Source organism: Stegodyphus dumicola, chromosome 8, assembly GCF_044657685.1.
Source record: "Stegodyphus dumicola isolate Sdum_Otavi_A_Nest chromosome 8, ASM4465768v1".
In the NCBI taxonomy this organism is placed as follows: Eukaryota; Metazoa; Arthropoda; class Arachnida; order Araneae; family Eresidae; genus Stegodyphus; species Stegodyphus dumicola.
The window spans coordinates 83,071,506-83,093,327 of NC_140775.1; the positions used below are offsets into that span (position 1 = coordinate 83,071,506).

Sequence of the window (21,822 nt, forward strand, 5' to 3'; positions counted from 1 at the left end):
AAGTGTTACTTTATTCGGTTTAAATTGTGTTTTAAAAGAAGTTTCTCCAACCACTTCAGGATCATCGTATGTTAATGACCTTCACATTAGTTGTCAAGGTACAGATGTGAGAATTGCGGAGAGACAATTGCAGACCGCCCTTAACAGAATCGAGGAATGATCAAACAAAAGAAGGACTTGTATTTTCGAAACAGAAGACTGTGTGATGCAATTTTGTAAAAAGCGAGGTCTCCTTCCTGAATTTGAATTAAGTCTTAATGGATCATTAATTCGAGTTGAATTTGAAGTGAAGTTTTTAGGAGTGATGTTTGATCGAAAGCTGGCTTTCCTCCTGTTTTATATCCGAAGATGTGTTTCAAAATATTTATATAAAAACTCCTATTCAAAATATTCATATATAAAAAGTCCTTTCAAACGCTTCCTGAGGCGCTGAGCGCTACTCTTTTGTTTTGACCATACAGAACGTTTATACGATCTAGATTAGATTATGGATCAGCACGTTTTTCTATTTTGTTGAAATTAGATCCTGTCCATCATGGAGCTCTGCAGATTAGTTCTGGAGCCTTCAGAACGTCTTCTGTTCAGAGTCTGTATGTTGACTCATATGAACCATTTCTCCAGTTGAGACGCGCGCGTCTTTTTTTAAGCTAGTTTATTTTGTGTACCTTCTTTCTCTTTTAGGATTTGCTCCATGATCTAAGAATTCCATATGGCTGATGTGACCATTCAAGCAGTGAGAGAAAAGAAACACTAACGAGATCATATATAAACAGCTTTCTGGAGCACAGACATAAATATGGCAGTTACCTTTCTCTATATACAAATGGCTCAAAAACAACTACCCATGTTGGGACATTTGTAACTGGTGACAACATGCAGTGTAAATGTTTACACGACTATTACTCTGTCCTAACATCTGAATTAACTGTCACTTTCCTTTATATCTAAATAATGACGGAAAATATTATTTATACTGACTCTTTGAATGCATTGAAAGCATTAGAAATATTCTCTGATACAAAGAATCCAGTACTTGTTCAAGTCCTGAGGTTAAATTAAGACACCGTGGTTATCATATTCTTTACTGCTAGGTTCCTGAACATGTGGCATTAAAAGAAATGTGTTCGGCAAATATCACGCTCCTTTGCTCAAAATGTAATGCCCATCTAATGGTGTGTCACATTTTAGGAGAATGTGTACATTTTAAAGGTTTTCGTTTAAAATATTTTAATAGCTCTCACTTACTTCTTGAATGGAAAAGAGGTCAATTTTAATATATTTCAGTATTTGAGAGAAACTGGCTTTTATTATTTAATTCGATTGGTTTTAAATTGCTTAATTTGTTTTTATGTGGTTTATGTACTTATGTCTCATTATATATTGAGATTTTACATTGTTTTAAATTAAATCTATAATGTCACTTTATTAACTTTGTATAATTATGACCATGGATTTGGCACATCATAACCTTCTATGTTATGCATCATTAATTTCACCATCCCTCCATCCATCCAGTCATTTTGACTAAGGCTGCCCTCAGTAAAAATTAATAAATTTAAGAAAATGTTAAAATTTTTAAGAACTGATTTCTGAAGTTTGAAACATAAAGCACTTTGATATAAAAGTGCTTTATGTTAAGTTATTTAATACCAAATTTAAAACTGAAGGACAATACTGAAAATTATTACCAAATGCACTAATATGAGTTCAAAGTTTTGATGTTCTGTCCAGTTGTATGTATGATTTCCTATATTGTGAGCATCATTTTATGTGTGAAATAAATATTATTCAGAAGAATGCCAGGTCCCTCTTTCCTGTATACCTGACAAGTACACAAATTTATATGCATCAGGGAAAGGAATATTGACTCAAAATATGACTTTCTGTTGTACATAGCCTGACTGGAATAAAGCCAAACAGAACTCAACAAGTCTACAAGGACTTTGATTGTTTTGTTATCATTCCTCAGATCAGGAAATTTCCAGATGACAGTGCTCACCATATGCACTGATCTGAAATAAGTAAAGAAGAAATCGAGGAAAAAGTGAAAAAAAAAAATATGATGACATGCCATATCCAGGAGTCAATTTAAAAAACAAGAGGCCCAAGACACAAATTCTTACAAAAATGCCCTTTCCTCTCATTCCTTTCAATAAATAGACATTAGTAATGTGAATTACATAAATTATTTTGTGAAATAACATAATAACTTACCATTTTTTCATTAAAAAAAACTTAAACCAAAAATGTATTTCACTTTTCTATATGTTCTGGTTTTTGTAGCTTCAGTTTATTTTGAGTTACGTTACAAAATATTATAAGCTTTATAGTATTGTATTATAAAATATAAGTTCTATATATTTTAAATCAGAGTCTTACTGATGTTAGTGCAAATGTTAATTCATTAAATCATAATGATAAGATACCAGTGTAATTAAATTACCTTTCAATTTAATAATATAATAACATCTATAATAATAATACCAAAATAAAACTATGATATTTTCATGACATCATGAGCTTCAAATTTGGTGGTCACACAATAACACAGTATTTATTATTAGCATACAAATTAAGGCTTTATTAAATGGTATCAGTTGCTGATAAGAAAACAATACAAGAGTCCAGTGTTTGGTGATTTTTTTAAGATAAAAAACTAAAATAGAAAATTTTAAATTTTTGTTTCTGCTGTTTACATGTGAAATTTTACATTTCTGAAACTGAAGACTCAAAAAATATTTTTAAAATTTGACGTATCTTGAATATTATAGAAGCATTCAGAGGCTTATGGCATATCTCTATTTTCCATTGCATAAATCAGGCTGCAGTTGCATTAAATAGTTTCTTACTCTACATAAATCATGTCTGTTTTAAGAGTTCTCTTCCCTACACATGTGCAGATAGTTATTTTTATACATGTTCCTAAAAGACCTTCAGCTGGAATTAAATGCTGACAGAATTTATTTATTTTTCTTTATTTCCTAGATAAATACCTGCTTTGTTTATACTACCCTCATTTACTAACATTACAATTTTTTTTCACCCTTTAAATATGTGAATCCTAACAATTACCATCCATTGCAGTAATAATATTTGCTGTTAAGTGATGCTTGATGTACAGTGGAAGAAAATATAACTTTTCAGGATTTATAAATTCTTTATTGATGACATTTAGCTTCTCTTGATGCTTGCTTGGACGAATGCTTAGTTTTTTAATGTGTAAGTTTTAATTTTTCTTGTCTCTGCTGTCCCATTCACAACAACAATAATTTTTTAAAAACACAATAAAAATTTTAATTTAATTTCTCCTAGTAGATCTTTTGTACAAAGATTTCCAAATATTCAACATTTCCCTGTCAAAGATAGAAAATCTGTTGATGTTAAAAGTTTTACTCAGAAATTATGCTTAACCATAAATATTTATGTTATTTGTATATGGAAATGAACTATCAAAATACTCAAATGGAAATATGAACTTCATATTTCAAGTTTCAATACACAGACTGACTTAAACCTCACTTTACTCCCCCCCCATATTCCTTGAAAACATTTGCATACTATCAAGTAAAGAAAATAACTGTGACACCACTCAGAAACTGAAAGCAATAAGAACAATTTGCATATCTGAAATCAACAGAAAACAAACCTATTTATTTCATACGCCACCTCAGACGGTACGGTGGGCACAGGCTGCCTGTTAACTTAAAACTAAGAGTGTTGGCTCAATTCATATGCAAAGCTTGAACATATGGATTTACATATGAATTTATGAACATGAAGCTTGTGTGTATTAGCTTCCCTTCCTGCAGATGTAATATTTAGTTATACCCAGCAATGACCACTAAGCAAAAGTCTTGGAAATGAGACTGTTGAACAAAGGCCATAGTGTTCAATGAATGCTCAACCAGCAAACGTCTGACTGCAAAAAGCCACAAAAGTGACAAAATCTTTGGTAACCAATGTAATTATTCAAGAATAATTAACTATTAATAAACACATGTGCATTCTTCAATTAAATGTCATTTTTTAAATATAATTCCCTGTTAGTGTAGTTCCTAGGTTTATATCATACTAAGGAAGCACATGAAATATTTGTAAACAAAAGATAACAGTTTTCAAAAAGAACATAAAATTTATTAATATGTTCAGTTCTCATATGTATATATTACACTTAATAAATAAGCAGTTGGCCTTTGATCTTTATGATACAAAGAGAAAGTTATGACATATAAAAGCCAGATCACAACTATCTAAATTACATGTCTTTAGAAAATAAAACACAACAAATGAGCAACATGAACAGGTTTTGTTTCTTTTTCAGTTTTAATTAGAATTTTGTAACACTAGATTACATATACAGACAAAAACACAAAATTTCACTTTTCAAGAATAAAAATAAATTATACAGTTATTCATGAACAAGACACCGCAAACTATAAATCTGCAGTGCATTCTTGTTCATGTCAGTATATACCATTTGTACGGAAGAACAGAAACAGTAGAATTTGGATTATCCAGTAAATGCAAGTAAAAATTCACCGTAAATGTTCTCAAAATTTTAAATATAAAGCGCTTAACAACAAACTTATTTGAAACTTATGGCACAAAAATATAAATTATATTCACCACATGATAAAATCACAAGAGCATGGTCAAATTTAATACACAAATACAGTAAAATAAAATGAGATACATGCATGGAACATATAAATTCTAACTATAAACCATCAATAAATCTTATATTCATTTCCAGGATGCATAGTTTTACTTTTGCAATTTGGCAAAGTTTGTACTGCAAATGTTTTCTTGATGCAATTATCACTGACTGACATCATTCAAGCACTAGTACTTCTATTAAGTAAAAGACTAAACTTTAACTTTGCCTATATTAAAAAAATGTTTTTTAAATTAAGTACACTTTTAATAAATTTCTTAAATTCTAAATAGGGATAATCAAAATCCTACTGCAGCAACATTTATTTCCTCCATAATTAAAATTAATTCGCTCTAAATTCCTTTTATTTCGCAGCCGATGATATTTGACATTCCAAATAATGCCAGTGAACTGCTTAAAATGTTATTGCTTTGCTTTTAGTTAAATAATAAATATCTAATATTACTAAACTATAAATATTTTAACACCAGTGATTTACTATTTTATTTTATAAAGTACTGATACAGAGGCATACCTACAATGGACCTTTAAATCATTTCCATAACAGAAGCAAGAATGAAATTGTCAAATAATCAATTTAAAATAAATCTAGATATGAAACTCTCCTGCTTGTTAATTAGCTTTTAAATTTCTATACTGGAAGTTTATTTATCAAAGCAATGATTTACAAATAATTTCGTACATTTACAGAAAAAAAAAAAAAAAAAAAAAAATGCTTAAAACAAAATTATGCTTCAAATTATAAATAAATCAAAATTATTCAGAATAAATACAAAACATTAATATTGCATTTAAAAAAATAAAACTCTTGAGGTGTCTATGGAACAACTATAAAAAAACATACACATTAATTTTTGACAAAAACTAATCTGGAACATGAAAAGCAATACATTTCTTTCATGATTACGATATTAGGATAGTTATGATAGTATTTATAATCTTAGAGTTCAGCTGCTCAAATCATTTTGAATTTCTTTATATATATATATATATATTAAGTAATTTCTTTTTAGAAAAAAATTGAAATTATATACACTACAATGAAAAACTTTAACTATAAAATTTGTATGATCTATGTATATACAATGATGACTTATGAACATAATGACAAAAATATGTATAAAATGGAATAAAACTGTCAAAATTCTTAAAACAGTACCTATACAATAACCGGATTAAAAAAATTAAACTCTTCAAAATATTGTGCCACAAATTTACCAATTCTTGAAAAGCCATGCAATAACAGAAAGTTGACTTATTATTTGCATAATAAAAAAGGTACAAGCTTCATGTATATTCTAGAATTCTCAGGAACGTTGTCATAAAATATACATGACTATTTGAAATTATAGAAAAGAAATTAGCAAAAGCAAAATTATGGCAACATTAAAATTCTAGTAAATTAAAAATAATTTTTAAAAAATTGGAACATAAATGAATTTAAAACCATCATAAAATGTTAATACACATTTTTAGAATATTTATACACTATATAGTACTTTGACTCACAGTGGTAAAAATGTACAGAAATTATACTTTTAAGTAAATTACAAATTTGAACAGCCTATGAGTCTAAACAGCAATTAACCATGCGATAGTTTTGTATTTTACAAAACAACATGACTTTTCTGTTGCTTCCTTATATAACAGCAAAGGTCTTGCATACTTAACTTAATACTTAACTTTGACTCTTAGCGTGTGCTTACTTAGAGCTACCTCATGACACGGTGTACAAACGTTTAGTGGTAACAGACATTGCATAGGGAAATGATGGAAAAAACTGGGGATATTTTGTTGTTTTTTCCCATGAGAAGGGCAAAGTGGAAACTTGGGAAGGTGCTCAGACAGGCAAGCATACATACCAAACAACTACACTCGTACAACTATACAAAATAATTTATCGAGCTGAGTTGGATGCATTACCATTAACAAGACAAAGGAATGAATCCAGATGCGGCCAACTAACAAGTAAACCTGGTTACATCTGAGATTGCACACAAAATTCAGATTAGCTGATGTTTTACAGATGTATGCTAGCCCACCAGCCTGTGCCATACTTGGCATTCAGCAGATGCTCAGCTGTTGCAGTTCAAAGAAGATCTATGCTCGATATTTCTATCTACACGTAATAGGTTCTTTTTGTTTAAGGAAGCAGCATATGAAGAAAAAAACTGTATAAGTTCAAACCCGTGCAACTGCTACCTCTTGCCTCATTGAGCGAGGTAAAAAATTCAGAGATTGACCATGCAATTTTTAAATCGTATTGTCAACTGGTTTATCTTCTCAGGCTATATATATGTTTTTTTTTTTAATAAAATGTTTCATTTTATTTTTATGCTTCTTTATTCCATGGGGTGAATATGGGGCCAATATGACACCAGTTTTCTTGACCTAAAAAGAAATTTAAAAAAGAATTATCAAAAGAAATACTGAACACCCAGCAACATCTCAAATAATACTAATCCATACTTTTGTTAAAAAATTTCAAGAAATTTTATAGATAATATAGATGACTTATTCAAGCAAGAAAATGTAAGGTAAACGTATGCATTGTAAATTTTGGAATTCTGGTCTGGAATTGTGGGTGGTAGAAATAGTACCGTAATTTTGCGCGTATAGTCCACGGACTATCTGTGTTTAAAATTTTTGAAGCTGCGGACTATCCACCAGTGCGGATAATACGCTGGTTGTTCACGGTTAAAATCGTCGAAATTTAAAAAACATGCTGTCGTGAACTGCCGATGATCAAATATAAAAAAGCGCAAGATTCCAAGAAACATTCGTATGTATCGTATCGATAGTAAACCATAGAGCATAGTGCAGAACGAATGAGTAGTAGCAAGTAGAGTTCCTAAAATACAGGCTGGCGCATCAAGCGATGCCGGGATATGAGCCAAAGAAAGTCTTGTATGAGCACTCACTTAGTGCAAACGGTATCCTTTGCACTGCTTTAGCGCAACTGCCGGGAGGGGGAAATGTAGTTCATGCGTCAGCTCGGTTTTTAGGAGCCATAGTAGCAAGTACTTGGAGTACGAAAAAAAAGCGTGATTCGTTTACTTATACAGTCAAAAGTCGTTAATCCAGACTCGTCGGGTCTTCGGCGATTCCGGATTATCGATTTTTCCGGATTATAGATCATCAGTTTAAATCTCATAAGATGGCATGCAGAAATTCTAAAATTAAAAATATGAAACAGTAATTTATGAAATAAAGAACAATTATGATCTAAAGGGTATCAAGATTTACAAATAAAAAGCTTAATATTTATTTGTTTACTTTATTAAACATTTCTTTCAATGTAAGTTGCTTCATTTTATGTGATAATACTTTCTCTTTAATTCTATAAACAGACATAATTTCTTGTTCAGTTACAAAGTTCCGCTGTTCAAGTCCCGTTAATTGAATTTTTTTTATACAAAATCGTGTCTGCAGACTATACGTGCGAAATTACGGTACTTATTACCCAAGTTGATCGTATGTACAGATTGGCAATCCAAATCTCACTGAATTTTGGCAGCTATTTTTCTCTTGCTAATTTTTCTAGCAATTAAATTTTGGAGGAGAGGCGATCTTGAGAATTTGAGTAAACTACGATATAAAAGTATTAGGAACATTCAAATGAAAAGGTATTGATTCTAAAATTCTTCAGGCTGTCAATATGTTCAAAAGTATTTGTTATAATTATGAAGATGCTTATTTCACTGAATACTCAATTTTGAATTATTTCATTATAAAAGTCCTCAAACTTATAGAACTAGAAGACAAAATTTATCAAATATATGATAATTTTTAATGCTATGTTCTCAATTTCTAAGTAACTGAGTCATTCGAAGTGAATTCCACATCAGTACAGCAGATACATCCCCCCTTCAATAACTGAGTGTTTAAGACTGAGGAACACTGATAGTTGACCTGTGTTCATATCCTTACAAAGGGTTTGCTGTGGTTTGCATTCATTGTTTTTCCCATTGTGTAGCTGACAGTTTCCCTTAGAAAGTCTATCTATGAAGTTATCTTTTTCCTTAGGTAGATAGCAATTGTGTTTTTTGTCGTATTAAAACTAGACATAACAAATTTCAGATGTTGATTCTTACATTTCAGATATTGATTCTTTGAATTATAAAAGAAGCATTATTTGAAATTTATTTTGAATAAAAATGCATGCATCTTCTCATTCAATGTGTTTTTCAATGTCTTCTGCCAAGAAATTTGAATCATCTTGCGAATTCTCTCACCCTTGCAGTAAGAAATAAGGAGCAGACAGATAGAAGTCCGGCCAGGTCAAAGCTTAGAAAGCAAGTGAATAATATTCAGGATAAAATCTTTATTCAGGCTGAGTTAATTTTGGTTCTCAATGCATTTTGATTGGATAGTTAATACTGCTATAAAATTACTATTGGCTGTTAGAATTTTAGTTCCATTTACATCATCAAAATTACGTAAGAATCATATGACATAGAATAGTCTTGAAATGACGCAGTGCAAATAGATGTTGCTATTTTTAGAATTCAGATGGGAAATTTACATTGCTAATTTAATCTTTTACATATTCTTTATTTTCCTTTTATCTACATACATGCACCCTGACTACACAGTTAAAGCAATATTTTTTTTAAACTGTCCTAAATTCTTGAGCTTTAGTAATTTGAAATTTTCAGTAAGTTAAACTGACTAATTTCAACAAACTAAATGCATTAAGAATTAATATTTTCTCAATAGTCAAAATTCCTTCACTCAAAATATTTGACAAATCAGCTTTTTTTAAATGATTTTGAATTTGTATTTCTTTAGATTCTTTTTTTTTTTTTTTTTTTTAATATTTAATGTTTTAAATATTTATCTCATATTTTAAAATGGGTAGTATTTTCCTTTTAAAAATAAAAAGATAATGACTTTAAAAACATTTTATTAACTTTCAGTCCACGTGAAAATGCACCATCTAGTTCTTATAGCTACATGATTTTACATCACTGTGCTTCTCTCAGAATAGCTACCATCATTTTCACCTTTACATTTCATATTAATGAATTTGTTAATTTCTCTTTCAAAAAAAAATTTTTTTGTAATGAAAAGATTTTTATTATCAATGTATGGAATTACATTTCTCTCATTCTTTAACTACATTTACAGGCATATAATAAAGAACCCTAGCTGATTTTTTCTTCTTCTTCTTCTTACTAATCCCCCTGATCTGAATCAGATCAGATCCATTAGGTTCATTTACCTTCATAACTTCTAACACAAAATTAGATCTCCTCAGCATATCTTCACACACCAAGGCAACACAACTAAATAGATGTTGTGCAGTAGCTTCACAGTTTTCACATTTGGCACAAGTTGGAACATTTTAGTATCATGGGAATGTATGTGGGCCCTTTATATGTTCCTAACTCAACCGAGCCAGAGCCAATTTATCTTTTCTGTCACCCTTGAAACCAACAGCAGTACTACGACCAGAATTAAGATACCACGAGTAAGTCAGTAGCTGTCTCCAAGAAGTAATTAAAGCCTTTCTTCCTAAGTATAGTTCAAGATAGGTCAGAGGCATGGAACGTATTTACCTGAGGCATGGAAGTACCCTACTCTGCTAATCTATCAACTATATCATTATATTTTAGGTTTACAGGAGATGGTATCCATTGTAGAAGGAGGACTGAAGAATGGGACAAGGTCTTGAGTTTTAAAATAACTTTAATTCCTCTCAGGTCTCTAATCTTTCTCTAGTTATCTAGGTATTGGATTACACTTCAGCTGTCCATAAGGATCCAGTTTCCCCAGATAAATGTCGCTTTAGTACATAGATCAAAAGCATATCAATAGCAATCAATTCAAAGCTGAAAACAGAACAGAAATCGGTATTTTTATGCTTCAGGGCCATTTCTTTCACTCCAAGTTTAACACAAGCCCCACTACCAGTGTGTTAATGTTCATTCTTACTGTCATCTGTATAAATCAGAACTGCCTCAAGAGGTAGTCTATGAATCACTTCCAGAGAAGCCTGTCTTGAGTATTCAGGATGTTAAGAAGACTTCTAAGTAATAGTTAATAACTCTCTACAAAAAAAACATTAGATAATGAGTCCACAGGAGATGCGGCAGGTTTTAAAGAATTAAATTAAACAGAAGACTGTAATACATCCAATTTCTTAGCATGACTGAGAGGACTATTCCTTTTTAATCTTTGATTATTTTAACAACCATTCAAAAAGATTGCAGTATGATGTTGATCAAGAAAACATAAGAGTTTGCTAAAGCATTTAGTAAGATTAGGAATACTTCTTAGCCACAAGGTTTACAAATCAGCCTAGTAGAGAATGATTTCAGCTGGAGTACTGTTTCAAAGTCCAGTAATAAGGTGAGTTGCACTCAATTGTACCCTTTCCAGTTTTTGAAGATTTGCATCTGAGGTGACATGATAGATTTGAAAACCAAATTCAAGAATTGGTCTTATAAGGCAGGTATAAGTTCTCCTTAGGGTCTTGGCATCAACACCCCAGTTGCAGCCAGAAATAAATTTCAAATTATTGTCTCTTTCTAGCCTTAGATACCAATAGGTCAATGTGCTAATTACATGTGATTGACAAGGACAAAATGAAGATATTTGGGATTCCTCTCAAACTGTAAGATGTGACCATTTAGGAAAATGTTCAAACTTTAACTATATAGCTGCCTGTTTGTTGTAAAGCATTCAGTTAAAGATTTAAGAGGATTAAAACTAAGTATGTGATCCCCAAAATAGTTCTGAATTTCCTGAATTGAATTATTTATACTGGATTTGAGATTGTCAATGTTTAGACCACTGCACCAAAGTACAATATCATCAGCAAATATAATTTGTAATCATGAGTAATTACACATTCCATAACAGAGATGTATAATGCATAAAGGATGGGACCCAATACATAGCCCTGAGGAATCACTTGTTTTGATCGGTATCTACCAGAGAGACCACCATTATATTTAACACTGAAAACTCTGTTTCTGAGAAAAATCTTAGATCCATATAATAGCCCTCCCATCGACAGCAAAAATTTCATATAATTTATTGATGAATCTATTCTTTCATATGCTGTCAAAAGCCTTATTTAAATCCAGAAGACTCATAATAGTACTGATTAGTCGGGTTTTTATTGTGAGCATCTCTCACATGTTGAGTAAAACATAGTATCAGGTCTTGAACACTATGTCCTTTTCTAAAACCATATTGTTCCATTGGTAGAAGATTATTAGTTGCCAAGTGATACCTAAGGCAATTCAATAAGTTTCACAAAAATCTTGCAGGTAAAATCTGTCAAGGCAACAGGTCTGTAGCTGTCCAGAGTACCAGCATCTTTATAGACTTTCCTAACAGGCTCTTTTCCAGTCCCTTCATATTCAAACATTATTCTAGGATTGATTAATATATTAAGTAATTCTTGTTTACTGCAAGAACCAATATGCGTAATCATCAGTGCGAGCAATTGTTCAGGGCCAGGCAACTGCTTAGAGTCAAGTTGTTTTAAAGCTGTTTCTGATCTAAAGCATCACTAAACAGCGGATTCTTTGACTTAACATTATGATAATGAGGTTGTTTATTGTTAAAAGCCTTACCTAGCTTCCATACTTTTGGGTTTTAGCATCAATGCTTTCACTTTTAGTCCTAGCATCAATGCTTTCACAGATACTGATCCATCTTTTCCTCCTTTGGTAAGCATAGATGTACTTAAATTTTGCATTCACTATCTTCACTTCAGTTCTCTTAGAAGGTTTTTTTCACAAATAAGAAACTCCCTGGATAAACTGTTTCTCTTAAGAATAAGAGTGTAGGTAAAATAATTGTGAAGTTAGAAATTCTTAGTATTTCCTCTCGGGGTAGCTAACTTAGCAGCTCTTAGAATGATCCCTCTGAGATAAAGCCAATGTTGGTCCCAATCATGAAAAGTCATATTTGCAATACTTTCAGAAACAATTGTTCAATAAAGACCCCCAATTAGCTTTTTAAAATTCCGGTAGTTCTTTTTAGTAACATTCATCCTTCAAATTATATTTGGTCATGACAGGTGAGGGATCACTTCCTGTGTTATCCTGAACCTTCCATTTGCATTTAGAATATAAATCATGACTTGTAACATCTAAGACCTCGTTTGTAACATAGTTATAAGAGGAATTTGTGGGAGATTTGTCGTTTAAGAATAAGAGAGCTCTATCATTAACAATATTCAATAGTTCAGTGCCATTTTGATTGTTGACAGAGCAACCCCATAATGTATTTTTGTCATTGAGATCTCCCAACAGAATGGTTTGCTCACCTAAAACAAATAATATGTCATCATACAAGCCTCTCCATCAGGTGGTAAGTGTGCATTAAACTTCTTTATTGGCTTAACATTCCAGTTTATTGATATACCCTGTACTTCCAGGTCAAATTTCTGAATAATTAATTTTTCCCCTGCTGCCTTCGATTCTGGTTGACTGAACTTTAAATATACTTAATGAAAAACAAACTGCATAAAAGCAAATCTCTATAGTTCAAACTTTTAGGTACAATTTTAGGTACTTTTAGGTACAATGAATCACTATTTGTCCAGGAATTATAATATCAATGAATTAACAATATGCAAGAAATAAACTTCACTAACCCCATGCTGGATTTAGAAAATTCTAGGGGAATTTTTAAAATGCACTTACTTTAATGACTTCAGTTGCCATTGGTATTACGAGTGACAATATTATTCCTATTATTAGTTTCTGTGCCATATATTTTACCAGCTTTCTTGGCCATGCTAGCCAACAATTCTAAAGAGTTCTTATATGTGGATTTCAGGGACGTCAGCCATTCTTTCAGACCAATTTCATCCTAAAATATTTGCAGGAAAAAGGAAATAAGTTACCATATAATCACATTACTCCACAACTTAATAAACAATACTAAAGTATATTCAGATGATTTTCAAATCTGATAAACAGAATGATTTTAAACATTTAATAATAAACAAATTTTCACAAAAACATTTGAAACCTATTTTGAATAATATTAATAATATTTACTTTACTTTAAGAAATATAAAAGATTAAATAATTTCTAATATAAATTGATTAACGGATCAGAATTATAATTCTCCAGTGTTCCAAATTACACATTTCTGAATCTAGCTTACAATTATAAGGTTTTTTTCCTCTCCTTACCATGGGCTTTTGTGGTGCAATTGGAAGATCGACGATCAGAACACATTTCTGAATCAAAATTACACTTATGATAATTACATTACATTCAATAAATTAAAATCTGATACATAAAAACAATCTAAAACAATTTTATGCATGTATTAATTAAAAATTTTCAATGAAGTACTTTAAGTTTGTTATGGATAATACTGACATATATAACTTTTATTTAATCAATATAGAATTAAGAAGACCATGAACTTTTTGGTAAAAAACAAATATCATTATTACACATTTCAACAAATAGGACACTGGAAAGTTCCACTACACACAACAAAAGAAAATGCATATTAGCAGTTAGGCCCCACTGCAGCACTCCCCTGGGTCTCTGAATGAAGAGAAAAAATAGATCAATTTTTTTTTATACTGGAGACTTTATTTTAACAATATTTATGTTTTCCCTTTTCAAGGGGACAAAACTATTTATCTAAATATAAAATTATATCTGCAAATGCACCAATGATTAATCGGAATACGTCGGCCCTGCAACTAGATGGCACCACTATATAGGTTGTCTTGGATCTGGAAGAAACTAAGTATTGTTAGAAACTACCATGGATAGATATGGTACTCACAAGAATGTTCTAGAAGAATCCTGTAATTGGATTTCTAGATGAGTGATTCTCAATTGTTTTTTCCCATGCACCCCTTTTTTTATTGCTAGAAGATTATACCACCCCTCTTCCTTTCCAAATCTTGAAAAGTACATAGATTTAGATGTAGATTAGTTTTGTATAAATTAAACAAAAAATATAGAAAATGTTGGTAAATAACAAAACTTGTATAAAAGTAGTTTTTAATTCATAAACTAGAAGTGCTTTACAATTAATTTTCCCCCTGAAACTATGAAATCTCTCTAGTTCAGAACCCCTGTTCTTGAAGAACATCAAATATAAAAAGGCAAATCAAAGACCACAACGGAAGTGCATTTTCTCATCAATTGAGAAGATTATCAATTAACTCTTATGATTGGAGTCCAGAAATTACAGATATTGATCTGCCTGTCCATAGGTCTGCAGTGACTATTTTGAGGACTGCCGTGTTCTCATAGCTTAATTTCTTGGTCTTTTGTAGCATTCTTTGAGCAGCAAATTAACTGAACAGTCCTCGAAAGTCTGTCAGCAAACTTTTCAGTTCTTTGGATTCATCAGAACAAGTCAAGCTAAAGAGCCTCAAATCAACAGACTGATTTTTTAACAATATGAATAAGCATGAAACATAGATACTTTAGTACTGCTCACAAAAGGCAAGGAAAAAAAGAGAAAATCTGCAGAGTCTCATAGAATTTAACTCCTTCATTTAATAGATCTCAAACTCAGTCCACAACAAATGATGACAAGACATAAGGCTAATATTTATAAATTTACTGAAGATTTTTTTAATACTATAACTACTGCAACATAAAATGACAGTCACTCCTCTATTCATAGTACTTTTTAATAATAGTATGTAGGAGAGGCCCCCAAATCAGATGGAATCCAAAAAATCATTAGGAGGCCCCTAAATCAGATGAACAAAATGTAATATTATGCCAGAATTTTCCAAAAATCTCACTTTAAATCTTTTTTTGAATAAAAAAAATTTTAAATGATAAATATATTCACTACTTAATTAATAAAATTAGTAAAATTATCAGAAATTTTGAAATACTGCTATTTTTACCAAAAAATTGTGTTTTTTGAACTTTTGTTTAAACAATAAACAATTTAAAATTAAGATTTAAACTTTTTTTTTTTTTTTTTTTTTTTTTTTTTGTTTTGTTTTGTATTTCTCATGCTCCAAAATTTACATTAGTAGAAATTGCACTTCAATTGCAGTGCATTTAGTAATTATTTTTTAAAAAATTATGAAAACCAGCAAAATTTTGCAGTTTTTCAAAACTCTGAAAGAGATCTGTGAATGGAAGAAGTATTTTTATATGAAAATTTCTTATTTTATTTTGCATAATCAGGCAATAGGCAACTTTTTCAGGGTGTAGTGATATAAAAATATTTTTAAAAATTTTTTTCAGCCAGCACGAACATACACGCTAGATAGTAGAAGCCCAGAATAACTGGAATATTTTGAATTTTAGAAAATTTTTTGCCAAAAGAATTTAGTAAATGAGAAATTTGTAATGCCATAAGAGAGCTCGTAATACTATTAATGCTTATACATTGTCACCAAACTGTGTGATTTAGCACCAATACTCGATACACAGGATATCAGAATATAATCATAAGTTTGTTTTGGCTTAATGTAAATTTGATTAGTTTATGACAAGATGGTTCAATTTTTGTAAAGAAAGGATATAAGTTCTATTTTTTCCTCACGTTTTGAAGAAATGATTTTTATTTGGGACTGCATGAAATGGAGTCACAGGATCTAGTCATTAACAAAAGCTACGATATGCAACTTTGAAAACGGATATAATATGGCAATGTAAAGTGAAGACTTATAAATGATTTATTTTTTTTATATGCTATATACATGACTTGTATCTTTTTATTATCTAACTAACTAAAGAAAAATCCGCCTTTGTTGGAATGACTGGCAACATCTCTGCCAATTCTCATGTTCAGCTGGATTTTATAATCGGATCAGATGTTTTACAAAGGCCTACAATATCTGTTTGCTTTAATGTCTGAAATGCAATTTTTTTTAAATATAGGCTTTTGATATTCATTTTGTTACAAATGAGATAATTGTCTTTTCAATTTTAGAGCAAAATTGTCCCCATTGATTTGGCTCTTTCTAATGTGAATTCCGATTTTCATACAGTCAACTATCCTGAATTCGTCATTTCCTGAGCTTTCCAGATAATCCAGGGCCTTTACTGTATATGCATATGCATTTATGACACTTTCCTATTTTCTATTTACCATTTGAAAAGCCTCTTTCATTTACATCAGTTTTTTCCTTAAAATTATAAGTACATAAACCAGCAAAATGGACATACAACTGCTATTTTTTAAATTTGTTTGTTTTGTTAAAAGACATAAACAAACATTAAACAGCTGTCATTTTTCTAAGAGCACCAGGATAAATTGTGTAATGTTTTTAATTTAAAAGAACGTGATTTTTTTAAACAAAAAGTTGAAGTGCAGAGAATGATTATTCAGTCCAATATTGCAAGATTCTAATTTTATTCTATGAAAAATATCTCAATTATTACTATAACATACAACATGTACCATAAAAAGTAAGCTAAAGTCAGATTTTCATTATAAGAAGCAGATAAAAAGATCATAAGAATAAAATTAATTAATAAGCATAAAGTAAAACACACACACACACATATATATATATATATATTGTCGCATGCATACAGGTTTGTAATATATTGAATACACAAGTCCAATAAAAGGTTAATAAAATTTATCCTTATCAAAAGAAATATAACAGAACACTGGAATTTTCCTCAGAGGTATTCGTAAAAGACACACAATATCACACGATATAATCAGCAGTTATACTTCAAACTACTAAAAACGTTAAAATACAACAGGATGGAAGACAAGGCTAATTCAGATAAATCTCATATTATCTCAAATGAAGACTAATTCAGATATCTCAGTTCCCGTGGAACTAAACAAATCGCAATAACTGTAACTAAGCAACTAACAAAAAGACCTGAGCTGAGATGTTCTCTCGCTGGCTTTGTATAGCTTTCAATCGGTCACAAGAAATTTCCAGTAACTTCTGCATCTCAAGAGACACCAACATGAAGATGGAATTATGGTTACAGATACATTTATTCAATTTCAATACAAATTAAAGAGATACCTATTTACTGAGATGACCATTTACTCAATGTTAAATGCACATACCCCTGTATTCTTTGGGCATAGGAATCTCAAAAAACTTTGTCTCGGGCTAAATTACACAGAAAGATACTATAATTTTACTTATAATTCTACTAAAATTGCCTATCTAAATACAAAACTCATAACATTGCCCCCTTCCCAAGGACTGAAGGTCCCGGGCAGTAAACTTTCTGTACAGGAACCATACTTACAACTAAAGCAACTATGTGATAACATTATAATACAATAACACACAACATAAGCAATAATTGCAATAAATAACTTAAACAATAAATCAATAAATGAGTGCACAAATTTACAAAGTGGGAAACAAAAATCATGGTCTTATACTCTTTACATTACATACACTATGTACTGTGGCCATAGTAAGGAGCTAGCCTACAGTTTGATGACTTACAGATCCGAACTAAGACGTTTCTCAGCCTGTTTAAGGCTGTGTAAGGAACAACTCAACGGTAACTGTAGTTTAGGACAGAGTCCTTTGCATTCAATCAGATTCCACAACCACACCTTGTCTCCTTCGTCGAATCAGTGTCCTATAGCTCTAGTATAGTACAGGGTCTTCATCTCCTATGGCGCCAAGTTGACTTGCTCTCATGCAAAATTGTGCATCACTTCAAACCTGGCCTGGAGATCTTGGGTGTAGTCCTCAGGTGATGGAAGGGCATTCAGAAGGCGACCAAACAGAAGATTGCAAGGCAGACGAAGGTCACGACCCAAGAGCATCTGAGATGAGGAACGGCCAGTAGTCTCATGGACAGAACTGTGATAAGTCAATAAAAATAAAGGTTACATCTTGTCCCGGTCCTGTTGGTTTCTGGGAAACCACCAATAACAGGTTATTTAAGATGGTTCAATTAAACCTCTCCACCATGCTGTCTGACTTGGGATGTAAAGGTGCCATTTGGGTTTTGTCAATACTAATATCTTGCAGAGTTTTCCAATTACAGCTGACACAAAATTTTTTCCTTGATTGGAATGCAACTGAAGAGGCACTCTGAACCTGGAAATCCAATGCTGTATCATCACCTCTGCTATTGTGACAGCCTCTTGATAAGGAATAGGGTATGCTTCAATCCACTTGGTAAAGTAGTCAATGACAATGAAGATATATTTGTTGCCATCAGCAGTTCATTGCAGAGGTTATAAGATGTCAAAAGCAAAGCATTCAAAGGTGCTCCTAAGCTGTAAGGTTGCAACTTATCTCGGCTGCGTTTCTTCAGACCTTTCCGACCTGCACAGGCACCAATTTTGCATGTCATCCTTTGCATTACTCCAATAGAAGCACTCTCAAACTTTCAGCAAATTCTTCAATATTCCGAAGTGGCCTCCTGTAAGGCTATTATATAGGATCTTGGAAGTAGCAGCTGCTATCGGAATGCCTTTCCATCATCCGATTCGAATTTTTGGTACAAGATGCTGTTCCAAAAATGAAGTGAGTTCCAGAGAGGCCAGTATTGTTTTTGTTGTTGGACTGTACATGGAAATGTCCTCCTAGATAGGTTTTCTGTTTGAGGGCTCCATTAAATAAATTATGGGTATAATCTTGCAGTTTTCCAGATGATCTTTCCTGACTTCTTTGTCATTTCCAGGGTCTCGAACAGCCAATGTTGATGCTGTAATTTGTCAGGCGAACGGACTAAGCAGCTTGTGTTTCTCTTCGACCCTGGTACAATAACAGCAGCCTTCTGAGCAGGGCCTTCCAGACAAGGCACTGGCATTTCCAAAAAACGATCCCTTCTGAAGGTAGATAGTTATGTCCTCAGATGCAGAATGAGTTCATTATTTTTAAAGTCCCAGAAAAAATGGTATTTCCTTAGAAAGTCTAATCCGAGTATTCAAGGATCTGTAATATCTCCCACATATGCCATAGCAATTCAAATGTGATTCTTATGTTTAACTTCTCATCAATGTCAATTTTATCACCAGACGCAGTCTGAAGCATAATGTGCATGGCATCCAAATAATTTTATACTTAAACTGTTGATATAAACTTTTCCAAATGATGGTAACATTAGTTCCTGTGTTTATGATCATATTGAAATCGACTCCCTATATGCCCATTGATGAATAGTCCATTACTGTTGCCACTCACTGCAGAAATCTTGAGTGCTTTAAAATGGGGTTTTCCATTATCATTCAAAATCCGCTCTGTGAGATGGCCACTAATTTGTTTCCTCTGTCTTTGCTGGGAAATAGTTTTATTTTCCATGTCCTGGGGTGTTCTGCAGTTCCTCAGTATGTGGCCTTCACCACTGCAATTCCAGCACTTTAGGGATGGTTTCTTGTCACTCCTATTCTGTCTCAAGGCATTGACTTATCTGTTTAAATTGTCTGTCTTATTTTCCATGTTCTGCAGTTTCTTCGAACATAGCCTTCAGTACCACATTTCCAGCTCTTTAGAGTAAGTTTCTTTACACTCCTATTCCATATCAAAGCATTGATTTGTCTGGTTAAATCATCTGAACAAGCAGCCATTTGATCCACTGGTTCTTGGACTTGTGCAGCTCTGTATCGGATGTCAGTCTCTACGAGTAGCTTGTAGGCTGCTTCAAATGTCATGGTGGACATCAGAGCACTTTTCAAGTCATGGACATCCACCATTCACAGAGCTTTCTATATTTCAATATCCTGGATGCCATCGATAGATTACTGCAAGGACATGATTTCCTTTACTTTTATTGCGTAATGTGAAAAGACGAGATGAGACAGCCATTCAACATCTGTAGAAAGCTCCTGAAGTGTCTCCATGGCCTTCTGTTGGAGAGATTTTAATTGAAGCTTGCTGTAGTCTTTTAAACATTTCTTCCCAAAGCACAGCTTCAACGCACCGGATAGAGCTTTGAAGTCTATCCAACAGCTGAAAGCTGTTGGATAGACTGCCTGAAGCATATCCGCTGCGTCTGCTCTTAGAGAAGCGGTGAGATAACAGGCCTTAGCTTAAGGATCCCATCCATTCGCCTCCACCACTATGTAAAATTGTGCTGTATACACTTGCCAAAAGGTCTTCCCATCATACGTGGATAGCTTCAGAGATGGATGAGGAGGCATTCATAAAAATTTTAAACCATCAGAGTTGCTCCCTGCTGTCGCTACGAATTTCTTCTTCTGCCTTGCATAGCCTCAAATTTGTTTTCTATTACGCAGGTAATTTCTCTTTTCCTTTCCTCTTGACCTCCTTCAATTTTCTCTCGAACAGCTTTCATCTGTTCTTTGACAGATTCCTAACTGGTTTCCATCTTTTCTTGACCAGCTGTCATCTTATCTTGAACAGCTTTCATCTCTTCTTTGGTGGAATTCTTAGTCAACATCCATCTTTCATTTAACGGATTCTTGGTCAGCTTTCACTTCTACTTTGAATGTAGCAAAGGCTGCTACCAATTGCCTCAACTGTTCCTCCATCACTCTTGTCACATTTTGTGATAGATTGAATGCACGAGTCCAATAAAAGGCTAATAAAATTTATACTTATCAAAAGAAATGTAACATAATGCTGGAATTTTCCTCAGAGATATCCGTACAAGTGTTTACAATATCACACTATATAATCAGTAGTTATACTTCAAACTACTAAAAACCTTAAAATGCAATGCAAGCAAAGCGTTATCTAAAGAGAAAGATAATCCAGATGTCTAAGTTCATGTGAAACTAAACAAATCACACTAACAGTAGCTAAGCAACTAACTAAAGCAAACTGAGCTGAGATATTCTCTCTCTGGTGTTTATAGCTTTCAATCAGTCGCGAGAAATTTGAAGTAATTTCCGAGTCTTGAGATTTCAGAAAACCAACAAGATGAAATTCCGGTTACAGCTAACATAGTGGTCAATTAAATTTACTCAATTTCAATACAAATTAAAGAGCTCCTATTTATTAGATGTTAAATGCTCCTGTATTTTTTTTTTTTTTAAATTTTTCCGATACAGTTTTCTCACAAAATGTGTCTTGCACTGTGCTGCACAGGGAATTACAACAATTTTAATTATATGCTAAAAAGATCTAACTAAATACAAAATTCATAATATATACATACACACACACTGCCTTCCAAAAGTTAAGGAACAGCATGTTTTTCAAAACTCACTATTACAAAAATGTCAGTAGTGTTTAAATTCACAGTTCATATGCATGATATTAATG

The 21,822-nt window shown here is 32.1% G+C and overlaps 1 protein-coding gene across 4 annotated transcripts in view; it reads right to left on the bottom strand.

Moving 5' to 3' along the window:
• Positions 1-4,112: 4,112 nt before the first annotated feature.
• Gprk1 (G protein-coupled receptor kinase 1) overlaps positions 4,113-21,822 on the bottom strand; it is a 368,709-nt gene continuing 350,999 nt past the window's right edge. For all 4 annotated transcript variants that reach the window (XM_085822051.1, XM_085822049.1, XM_085822052.1 and 1 more), the window contains 2 exons: positions 13,342-13,510; positions 4,113-7,066 (listed from right to left, as the gene is read on the bottom strand). In XM_085822051.1, coding sequence (XP_085678177.1) covers positions 13,352-13,510 — 159 coding nt within the window. In that variant the 3' untranslated portion in view covers positions 4,113-7,066; positions 13,342-13,351. The remainder of the gene's footprint in view (positions 7,067-13,341; positions 13,511-21,822) is intronic.